The following is a 12,066-nucleotide window of genomic DNA, read 5'->3' as shown; positions in this document are numbered from 1 at the left end:
ACCTCTGAAACTAAGTGCATTGCCTTTGCAATATGCTGAATCGCTAGGGAATGAAATGATGTATATGAAAATCATACAGAAATCTCAGGAATGGCAGTGCAGTGTGGTACAGGAAATCCACAAAATTTGGTCCAGCTGATCAGCTGTATTTGATTGTGTAGCTGGAGTAGTCTGAAGGATAAGAACTAGAATTTACAAACATATTTTTAAAAATATTCCCAGTAGTTGTGCTACACAGGACTCTTCTGCAACTAGCACAGACTTCCTCAACTTCATGTGCACACCTTACAAGCCTAAAAAAATAAAAATAAAAATGGAAGTGCAACTGTGCTGATTAAAACTGTCCATTTTAAGTGGCTGATACAAATGGATCTCTAAAATTCCAGATCTCTCTGACAGAACTGCAAAAATCCAAGCACCGTTGATGTCAAAGACAAGTATATCCATTTATGAGTGAAGAATCACTGGTACAGTGATTAACCCATATTTTCTATTTATGCAAAAAGAAATCCTACTTACAACAATTCCTCTAACAAATTGAAATAATTTGTTATTTCTGCATGTACCAGATATCACCAAATGATTGCAACTGCTAATACAGAACCACTACGTAAGGCTACATGAAGAGCCGTTTTACATGTGGTGCCACTCAGATAAATTCATAGTCTACTCTGATTCCTCTTTAGCAACATGATTTTCATTTTTCAATAGAGAAAAAGTTAAAAATAAATAAATAAACTGCCCTATAAATATTATTATGGGCCAGCTCTTCATCTGGTATAAATTAGCATCACTCCATTGAAATCCAAGGAGTTGCACTGATTTACACCAGCTGAGGATTTGTGCTAATAAGTTAAGTATTCCTTGGTCATGTGACTAGCCGCTGAAGAAGTGGAGCCTCATAGCTGGCGTTCACACACACCAGGGAACAAAGTTTAGTTCACCTAATTTTATCATCCTATTTCTCTTTGTATCACCTTCACGGTCATTAAATCTACCATTAAAGGAAAAGTCACAATTGTGCCAGAGCAACCTAACCCCCTTTCTAACTCCTAGCAAAACTGCTATCATTTTGGCTTCTCCACAGCTAACAGGCTGCAGTTAACAAATCTTGAAATAATGGCCATGAGTTTGGTCTAGAAGATAAGAACATTACCTTGAATGTTGTGACATCACATCACTCCACAGGCACCTGTTTGGCTGATTAAATAACAGCATTTGATGGGCCTTAATTGTGTTCCATTCTTTCTGAGATGAAGGAATAATTAGTGACACAAAGCCATAAAGGGACTAATAAAAAGGAAAAAGTTGTGAGGATCCTCCTGAGCTTCTGTGATTAAGAGAAAATGACAGCCTAATTTGGGTCAAGTCAGCATGATTTTAGCTTTCTTCTACTAAATCTTATTCTCCACATAATATTGCAGAAGTCTGAAAAACATCCCTACTACTAATTCAGTTCTATCATTTATCTAGTATTGATATATAGATTGGATGATGGTAGCAATGTATCTTGTTGAAATATACATTTTAATACCTCTGGTTAGCTACTGCCTACTCCACTGGTAATGGATAGAAGTTTAAATGATTATTAAGTATTGTCCATAGTAATAAACATTTTCTATAGTGCATTACAAACAGATAAGGTATGTTCTCCAATAACTCTGGGATCAAACTAGAGGCTAATCCTTTCTCTTATTTTTATTAAATTATTTGACCAATGAGCAAGACCCAAAAGTATTTGCTGATGACTCCAGCTTGTAGTTTTCTCTTATTTATGAAAGTCACCAGGAGAAAAAAGCTGCTAATTGAGGTGGAGGTGACTAAATGTTATGTGATCAGCTTTTTAAAGAGACTGGTTTTGTTGCATAGTTTCTGAATGGCAACACTATAGTACAGGGGTCATCTGCTGGAAGAGAGAGAGAATGGAAAATTTGCACACAAAACTGAACTAGTTTCTAAGGGCAATATTGGTGAAAAAGCAATCTTTCTAGCTTTTATTTACACAATTCTATGTTCTTAAAGACAGATATATCGTATCTAGGTGTGGTTGCAATAATTTCAGATAGAAGCCGAACAGGTTTTTGAATAGAAGAACTAAGAGAGTTCAGTAATTTTTTAAAATGGCGCCATTGACCACTTCTAAACATTTTCCAGTTCTGATAGCGTATCGGGGGTGGGGGCGGAGTGGGGTGGTTCAAGTTCTAATGGACAACTAGGCAATCATTTCAGACCAGGCTCTGATAATAGAATTGGCTATAAAAATATTAGTTTCACAGGAAGAGTCATAGCGCATTGGTAAGATATGGATGATTCAGAGGGCTGCATCTGAAAGAATATGGATTCTGGGTCACTACTGCTACCTGGGCATTTAAAGAACTAAAACATGGTGGGCAAACTTCCTCAAACAATGGAGGTAAAATAAGACTACAAACTTTATCACGGTCTAATCCAGGTTGAGTCTCAACCAAGTGACCTCCATCCAAGACCTAATCTGGTCCATCTGCACAATCTAGGACAGACAAAATAGAGATGTTGAAAAGGGTAACAACCACACATTGAAGGCAGAAGAACCACTTCCTTGTACCATAATAGCCTTATATTGTCATTGACTTGGAAGGGTTACAGAAAAGATTCCTGTAAAACCCACCATAGGATAACCTCTAGGGCAGATGACTAATTGCCTAAAACTACTTTGGGATCAATCAAAAAACAAAGGTCAGAGCCAATAAAGAGCTAACGTCAAGAGATGGTTTCTTGAGAAGAGACCTAATAATTGCTTTTTTAAGAGATACTGGAATCTTGTTCTCCCAAAGAGAGACAATGACAATCTCCTCCAATGGTGGATTCAGTACATTCCACCTACAGGCCTTCACTAAGTGAAGAAGTTCATGGGTCCTTGCTGAACAGGTTTACACGTGTTCCTGTTGTTTGTATGCAGATGGCTGTTATGTGTCTTTCTTCTCTACAAGAGATCAGCCACATGAATGGCTAATACAAGTTGGAAATAAAAACTTGCCTTTTGATCTGAAAATATATATCAGATGGCCAGCAAATTAAATGCTGGTGACCAACAGAAGGTAGGCTTTAAATTTCAAATTGGGGAACAAAATGGTGCAATGTGACTTCTGATCTGGCAATGAGGAGTTGTTAGGATTTACCAATATTATCTATGAACATCAATGTTTTTCCTCTTCAACTTGGTATGAAAATTAAAATCAAGTGACAGGAAACAAACTGTAACAAAGGAAAATCAGAGCATCTACTTATGTATGATGCGGAAAAATTGAACTGCATTAAAACTGGCAGGACAATATACATCTCTGGGCCAGATCCTCTGGCTCGGTAAGGCTGCTTGTGCCATTTCAAGGGCAAAAGGCAACACTCATGCTGGCTTAACTGGCAGTTCAGGATTCCCCATCAATGGGAATCCTTAAGTGGTACACAGTCACCATAAGATGGGTATGGCTGAGTTGTCCCTGAGCCCTGGTGATCCATTGGTGCCAGAATACCCACTCCCTTGGGGCTATCAGAAACCAATGTAAAATTGGGCATCTCTGAGCGTACTCTTTTATACCAGGGACCAGACTTGTGACCAGATGGCCCCAGGATAAGGATGTGTGTGCAAAAGCATTCTCCAGCTTTTGTGCCTCATCTCCTGAGCTATGCCAAGTGCAGTTTGGTCCCAGCTGAAGATTAAGACACTTAAATATAAGTTAAGAGATGTACTGACTGGTTTTTAAGCACTTTCAGTTTTTCATTTCCTGTGTAAATTTTGCTCTATTCAGATATAAAGCTAACAAGGGATCTAAGAAGAAAAACTAACCTTTTAACATTAGGTTTATTTGTGCCAGAAGTCACAAGCATGGCCGGATTTAGGTGCAGGTGACCAAGGCAACCGCTTGGGGAGCCAGGCTTGGAGTGCTGATTTTGTTGTTAGCGACAAAAGGGAAAATAGAATGTTTGAAGTAAAATGTTTCTGGTATTCTGTATGTGGATTAATTTTTCACTATCCTCCTAGAATGTTCTTGACCTATATCGAATCTTGTGAAACCTTCCAGACTCTGAGAACTACATTTTCCTAGAACCTTCTAAAATGTTTTCAGCCGTGCCCTCGTGGGTATATAAGGGGCAGGGCATCGACACTCAGTCAGTGTGATATAAGAATGAAGTGAAGTGAAGTGAGAGACCAGCTGCGATATTGTGAACCTTGTTTTATTGTGTAATTGTGAAAGTGTAAATGTATCGTCTTATACGACAGGGATAGATCATGCATGCCAATCATGCATCAAAGTCATTAAATGGGCTACAAACACAATAAAAATAAGGTATTCAAAAGTTTAACCAATGGGGGGGAGAGGTGCCGAAGACGCTCCTCACCTGGGGCGTCATTTGGTCTAGGGCCCTGGTCACAAGCACAATCTTAAATAATTTAAAACTACTAAAAATATCTGAAAGGACATAGAAGATACAACGTTGTCATTTAAAACCTTCATTGCAGCCTATATTTCAGGTTTTCAACTTTTGACATTGAACACAAGTAGTAACATATCGCCCACAGCACTTGATACCAAATGTTTTCTTTCTGCCTTAATGGATCTATGATTGACTGCACCACTCATTCTAAAGTGGTGAAGTGGAACCCATTAAAGTACAGACAAAAGGGACCAAATTAATCACTGGAGCGATTCCATTGACTTCAAATTTCATTATACAAATAAATGTTTGTAATGAGAGATACTGTACTGTATATGAAATTTTACTTCTTGCTCAGAGGAACATAAAATAGCAAAAGTATCTCATTTTTAAAATGCAAATATAAGAAAATACTGTACACACAAAAAAGTCTACAAAATATTTCTCCCTGTTTTTCTCCTGAAAATTAATCACAATGATTGAAATAACTTATTTTTTTAAGCATGCAATATTTACTGAGGATATGATTAATACCATTTTTAGATGAACACCAGTGAGTAGTTACTGATATTTACTGAGTAAAAACACTAAGAACAGTTCCTATGGAACTTTGTGCTGGCAATAATTTTCCCACACAGCTGAGCATTCCCTTCCCCAACAAACAAGATTCCTTGTGTGTGGAATGACAGTTCATGAGAGCTCTGTGGAGACTGTGGCTGAAACTGGAAAATGGGGATTCCACTGCACTTTTGTTACTTGCAGCTATATTGAGCTGTAACATTCCCAGGCAATTTGATGGACAATATAATTTTCTTTCCTTTTGGTTTGAATACTTGGGCAACAAATAAAGAAGCATCTTTTTTTGCTTTTCTACCTGGGTGTTTAGCAGCATGAAGAAACAGAGGAAAATGATGATGGGGAAGAAGGTGGGGGGGAGGAATCATAGTCTCAACAATCCAGACATAAAAAAACCTGACCATACGTAACTTTCCACTATACTCTGCACAGAGCAGTAAAACGTGGCAGGAAAGCCTTTCAATAGGTGAAATGGGGAGCTAGGTGAAATGGTAGAGCTAGGAGTAAGAGGGAATGGAGACAAGAAGGATTCCTATTGAGGAACGTTCAATAGTTTTTATTTCTCTAAGTAGAAATAACTGTTCCTCTGTGCCTTCTATAACCCTAACAGGGGAGACAAGCAGAATAGCTCTGAAGGGCTCTTTGCCTATACTCTCTGTAGCGATAGCATGGCTCTGTGGTCACATTGCTCACAGATCACTAGGATCCACAGAAGCTGAGGATTCCATTCCCTATCCTCTCAATGGACATGCACATTTCTCCCTTTTGAAAAAAGAAGTAGGCAGGAACTCTGAGTTACATTCAGTGTTTCTACTGGGTTTTTACCCTCCCACAGATTTTTCCCAGGGAGATTATTTTGTGGCCTCATGTCTGCATCAGACTGTTTGGCAACCTCTTTCTGTCAACAATCACAGCTAGAAAAAAAGAGCAACCCAGGATCAACCACAAGGAACTGCAACCTTCTCCCTTGGGCCTCTGGCTTCCACAAATCAGCTATTATATAGATATCCACACACAGGGTTCCAAAGCTACAAGAAATTGCAACAAAAGAGTCTGAGCACTTTCCCAGACCCTTCTTATCAAGGGAAATAAGCAACTTAGGCTCACTTGACAGCCTACTTACTTGAAGTTGTTTTCTTTAATGGATATACAGTGCACTGTATTGTAATGAGTCTCATATTTTGCACATAACAGGAGTGTTTTTCAATATATTTGCATGTGGGTTTTTTATATGTATCTGTTCTGTTATATATTATAAACAATTTGTCAAAGATCTGCATGGGCAGATGTCTATGACTGTGCAGAGCCCAAGTGAAGTCGATGGTGCTTTCCCAAGGCGTAGGGGTCTCAGCACATAGTTGTCTTTGAAAGATCTGACTCATAGTTTGTATAGCATCTGGGCAGGTAGTTTTGAATATATTTGGGGATGGGCTTGTCATTTGTAATAGTTATTGGAGGAGCTGGTAGTGTAGCTGGGAGTTAAGGTGCCTGACACTTTCCATTATAAAATGACTCAAGTTGGGGGTCAATATGGTTTCATGTGAAAGAGGTTATATTTTTGTTTTAAAAAAAACACATTACAAAAAAAACCGATGTTAAAAGAATCTTAAGGTTGCAAGGTCAAGCACCAAAAGTTAGGAAATGCCACTAAAAAGGTTGCCGGTGGAACCTTAAGTTGGCCACTTTGTGTGTCTGCATTATGATACAGTCTTTAATTATGCAATCATAGTTTGTTTGTTTGTTTTTACCATGAGCCCTGTCTCATTCAGTGCACAGAATGGACAGTGCTCTGGAATGAAGCAGGGTTATATAGTGAATGAGATTCTTGTCTGTCCCATTTGTTGCAGAAGTTGGAAGACAATGAGACAGGGGATTACATGAGAGGAGGGACGGTCTCCTAATTAAGGAGGCTGAATGCCATCTTAGAGAACTGGAGTCTATCCTTGCCACAGAGTTCCTATTTGATGCTAGACATAACCACTTATGCCAAACATTTACACCACAGTTGGTAACAGATTATATGTTCTTCCTTTAATAGTGCATAATGTGAGACAGCTGAGGCCAGGCTTGCAGAAGTGCTAAGTGCTCATAACTGCCATTGAAGTTGACTTGGGGCTGTGCTTTGAGCATATCAAGTGCTATAAAGAACTCTGAAAACACAGGCCCCAGGTTTCTCAAATTAGGACCCCCAAATTAGTGGATAATGTTGACATTACTATTTCTGTGTCAAAGTACCCAAGCTGTAAAATGGGGACAGGAATACCACCACATCTCACATGGGTGTTGTGAAAATAAATTCTTTAGTGCTTATTAGTGAAGCATTTGTATACTATTTTGAAAGCACCATTGAAACACCCATGAGAAAATTATTTTTTATTCAGTGGAAGGTTTGGATGATTAAATAAGGCTTAGTGCCACATAATGAATGAGAAGGACAAAAAGAAATGTTGAATAATTATCCATAGGCTGAGCCCGAGGCAGTGTTTCTATAGAAAAAATAGGATGTGATCATGTAATTAAAGACTGTATCATAATGCATATGCAGAAGGGGACCTCAACTAATGTCTCATGGACAACCTTAATTCTGGCATTTCCTAATGTTCAAGTATTTGATTTTGCAAACAATGTTCTTTTAATGTAGTTTATTGGATGTAATTTGTTATATATTTTGTCCGTAATCGGTCTCATTGTAAATGAATCAAAGATATTGTCACTTATTTGTGTTTCTCTGTATTCTATTTGACCAAATACAAACACTAAAGAGCAAATTGAACAATAATTGCTTATCCCTGGTATTTATTAAAAAGCTAAATATTAGTTCATATATTTGTGTTGATGGAACAAAAATATTCACAAAAAAGACTATTTCATTGTTGATTTCCAAAAATACTACTACTAAACATTTATGTGACACTTTTCATCTTCAAAGTGCTTTTGAAACATTAATTCTTATAAATAAGAAATGAGAAAAGGAAAGGGGAAGACATTTGCTCTCCCAACTTGGTATTACAGCTTTAATTTATTTTCATTTATATCTGATACTAGTTTAATTTAAAAAAAAAGTTCAAGAAACCCTTTAAGTCTAAAAACTATGTTCATACTTGAAGCAATCAGCAGGGGAAGCTGTTAAATATATTCACTGAGATCAATGTTTTTCTCACTAAAATCTGGAAATTACTTCAGTCTCTCAGAAAAGCAAAACAAAAAATATCCCTACAAAAGTGAAAAGCACAACTAATTTCTTAAAATATAATGAATTTGGACTGCAACACTCAAATGCAAGATGACAAAAAAAGAAATTACCTTTCAGAATCTCCACCGATTGTCTCCCCTGCTCTCTGTAGAGAAGAATAAAAAGTAGTATTTAGTATCTGGTTTAAAAAAAATACTTCCTCGTGTGATCAAAACCACACTATCTGTAGGAAAATGAGGTCACAGATATAAACCATAATAGCAGCTCAGTAACGCTAAGAGAAAGGAAACTGAAAACGTAGTTAAATTTCAACTAAAAGTGATTTCACAACAGAGATATAATGTTAAAAAATGTGAATTTATAAAATAATCCTCAGATGAAGAGGTTATTGTAATGAAGGCTCTTTAAAATACATTGTGTGCTTTAGGGTTAAGAAATAGTATTTTCTTCAGAATAGGGCATATACTATAATATTTGCATTTCCAATGAACTGAGTGGGGATTTTAAGGAAAAGGAGGAAACTGTCAATTTAACTTACTTTGCGGCACAGAAATTATCCATATGAGCGTTTAGATAAATATATTCCAGAAGTAAGTGATCCATGGATTAAAAAGAACACCTTCTGCAAAATGTTTTGTTTATTAATAACTTAAACCAAGTTTCCCTAAGGGGGAAGAAGTTTTCTCACCAGCTAAGAAAGCAATGAAATAATTTATTCTCATGAAATCAACCAAACAGCTTGAAACCACAAACATATAAGTCCTAATATTTTCATACCATTTATGTATTTGGAAACACTGATAAATGTGTAAACGTGGCAAAGAGTCCTGTGGCACCTTATAGACTAACAGATGTATTGGAGCATGAGCTTTCGTGGGTGAATACGAAGTGGGTATTCACCCACGAAAGCGCATGCTCCAATATGTCTGTTAGTCTATAAGGTGCCACAGGACTCTTTGCCGCTTTTACAGATCCAGATTAACACGGCTACCCCTCTGATAGATAAATGTGTGAAAGTTTTAAAAAATGAACCCTGAAAACTTTTACAATTTAGTCAGCAACAGTAACAAGCAGTATACTGTAAGAGCCTAGGTATGTACTAGTTTTCTTCCTCTGAACTTCCTCTGTAGTAAGATGTGTATGCATATAAATACCACTACATTAAAGTTTTACCATGATGATATCAAGCACACATGGGCTCAGAGAGGAAAGAGATTTTTGATCAGTCCTGGGTGCACATTTCAAGTGTAGGGACAGGAAGTCTTCAAGTGAAAGGCACATTTCTTTGACCTTGCCTTCTTGAATGTAAACACATAGCAATATGAATATTTAAAAAACAAACCAAACCAACCTACCAAGACAAGACATTCCACTGCATATGCAGTGGGAAGAAGAAGAGAGAACAAACAACAAGTGACAGATGTGTAGTCATGTTGCTAAATGCCTTACTGGAAGGCATTCACATGTTATGGTGATGAGTGCTGCATAACAACCTACACAGAATAAAACAAAGTCTGTTGGTTTTCTTTAACTATCTAGTTGAACAAAAATGTCAAAGAGAATTTTTAAATAACCTTGCTCCTTTATATATAGGATTTATATGTAGAAGCAAAGTTGAGGAATTTGTGCATGCTATAAAACCTACATCACATTACAGGAGAAGCTAGTTTTGTGTTGAAACTACGCAAAGTTTCACAGGATTTTGATACAAAATTCTAAAGGGACAGATCCTGCTCTTTTCACCTAGCTCTGCTGGAAGTGCTGGACCAAATGCTGACCTCTGTTAGGGTACGTCCATACCACCCGCCCGGATCGGCGGGTAGCAATCGACTTCTCGGAGTTCGATATATCGCGTCTCATCTAGACGCGATATATCGAACTCCGAACGCGCTCCCGTCGACTCCGGAACTCCACCACTGCGAACGGCGGTGGCGGAGTCGTCGGGGGAGCCGCAGACGTCGATCCCACGCCGTGAGGACGGGTAAGTAGTTCGAACTAAGGTAGTTCGACTTCAGCTAAGCTATTCACGTAGCTGAAGTTGCGTACCTTAGTTCGACCCCCCACACTAGTGTAGACCAGGCCTTACACCAGTATAAATCTGGAGTAACTCCACTGAATTAACAGAGTTACTCTGGATTTACACAGGTGTATCTTAGATATGAAGATATTCCTTTATGTCTGATCTGGGTTCTGTAGGCATAGCTGGTCCACTTCTGGCCACCTGATCCGACTGCTGTGCAGTGCTCTGGAAAGCCTGCTTAAACTCTACATAAGGGGACTCCCCTGGAAGCACAGAGCAGACATAGTGGCTGTCCTTGTCCCTGGCATAGGGGAATTGCCTGAGTGCCTCTGCACTAGCCGTTCCCAGATGATGGAATGGCCTTTTGGAGCCAGAGGCAGCCAAGCATACATTAAAAGAGCCTTCAGACTGCTGTAACTTACTCACAGAATCCAGGGGATACAAGGGTGACATACAGCCAACTTTGCCCTACCACCTTGAGCTGTGCTGAGCACCCTTTGGATGCAGCTCAAAATCTGGGCCAATGCCTCCCAAGCCCCTCAGAGGAAAAGTGCTCTGAACAGGAACCAGGGGTCACCCAATGAAATTAACAGGCAGCAGGTTTAAAACAAACAAAAGGAAATACTTCATCACACAATACATAGTCAACCTATGGAATTCATTGCCAGGGGATATTGTGAAGTGCAAAACTATAACTGCCTTCAAAAAAGAATTAAATAAGTTCATGAAGGATAGGTACATCAGTGGCTATTAGTTAAGAAGGTCAGTGATGCAACTCCATGCTCTGGGCATCCCTAAGCCTCTGACTGCCAGATGTTGTGCCTGGATGACAGGAGTGGATCACTTGATGATTACCTGTTCTGTTCATTCCCTCTGAAGCACCTGGCATTGGCCACTGTCATAAGACAGGATACTGGGCTAGATGGACCATTGGTCTGAGCCAGTATGGCTGTTCTTATGTTCCCCCTGACTCTCCTATAGTTCAGCACAGCCTGGTAATGACTTAATATAGCCATAAGAGCTCAATTCTGTACTCAGTTAAATTGGTGGGACAAATGATAAAATTAGGCTCTTAGATCTTTGTCACACTGGGCTCAAAGGTGTTAATAGAGTGCTGGGAGCTAACAGATGAGCCAGCACTCTGATCACTTAGGCACCAATCAGCTCCACTGGAGAAGGCTGATTGGGGATATGCAGCTAATTAGCTGATCTGGTTGGGAGGGCTAATGAATCAATTATCTGAGGGGTATAAAAAGAAGAATCTGGGCTAGCTGAGTCCAGTATGCTGTGAGATCTCAAGGCAGGGAGACTTCTGTTCCCCCTGGCCCTGTTCAAAAGGGCTAAAGGTCTAAAACCACTATAAATACTTTGTTGCACGAGATTGTGTTGGTGCCGGTGATGGGTATATAAATATATTCACATGAAGTTGCCACTTACTGGAGAGACTGAGAGGTTTCTGGGACATCAGAAGATGGTGATGGAGTGCCCCATTTACACCCAGCTATCAGGGGTTTTATTACTTTATAAGTACCTAACACAGTACAAGATGAATTTACAAAAATGGATGAGCAGATTGTTTTAAAATAATTTGTGGTTCATAAAATTGTATTTAACAAACAGGAAATTGTGCCATTATTTACACAGAATGGGGCATGGTTCTGATCTCACTTACACAGTCTAAGTCAAATGGAATAATGCTAGTGTGACTGAGCTACACCTACACACAGAGAGAGCTCTGTATTGTCACAATTTCTAATGATTTGCTTAAATTCAAAAGTAGGTGAACAAGGAATGGGATTGCCATTTGAGTTCCAATGTCAATTTGATATTTAAAAATGGACTTGTCTATTCTACACAGTTTTTG

The 12,066-nt window shown here is 38.7% G+C and overlaps 1 protein-coding gene across 1 annotated transcript in view; it reads right to left on the bottom strand.

Moving 5' to 3' along the window:
* LOC123377890 (connector enhancer of kinase suppressor of ras 2-like) overlaps window positions 1–12,066 on the bottom strand; it is a 474,233-nt gene that overhangs the window by 90,512 nt on the left and 371,655 nt on the right. The window contains exon 14 of the mRNA XM_045031225.1: window positions 8,293–8,327. Coding sequence (XP_044887160.1) covers window positions 8,293–8,327 — 35 coding nt within the window. The remainder of the gene's footprint in view (window positions 1–8,292; window positions 8,328–12,066) is intronic.

The sequence above is a fragment of the Mauremys mutica genome, chromosome 9 (genome assembly GCF_020497125.1).
Source record: "Mauremys mutica isolate MM-2020 ecotype Southern chromosome 9, ASM2049712v1, whole genome shotgun sequence".
NCBI classification, from domain to species: domain Eukaryota; kingdom Metazoa; phylum Chordata; order Testudines; family Geoemydidae; genus Mauremys; species Mauremys mutica.
This window is presented reverse-complemented; position numbering and strand designations above follow the sequence as displayed.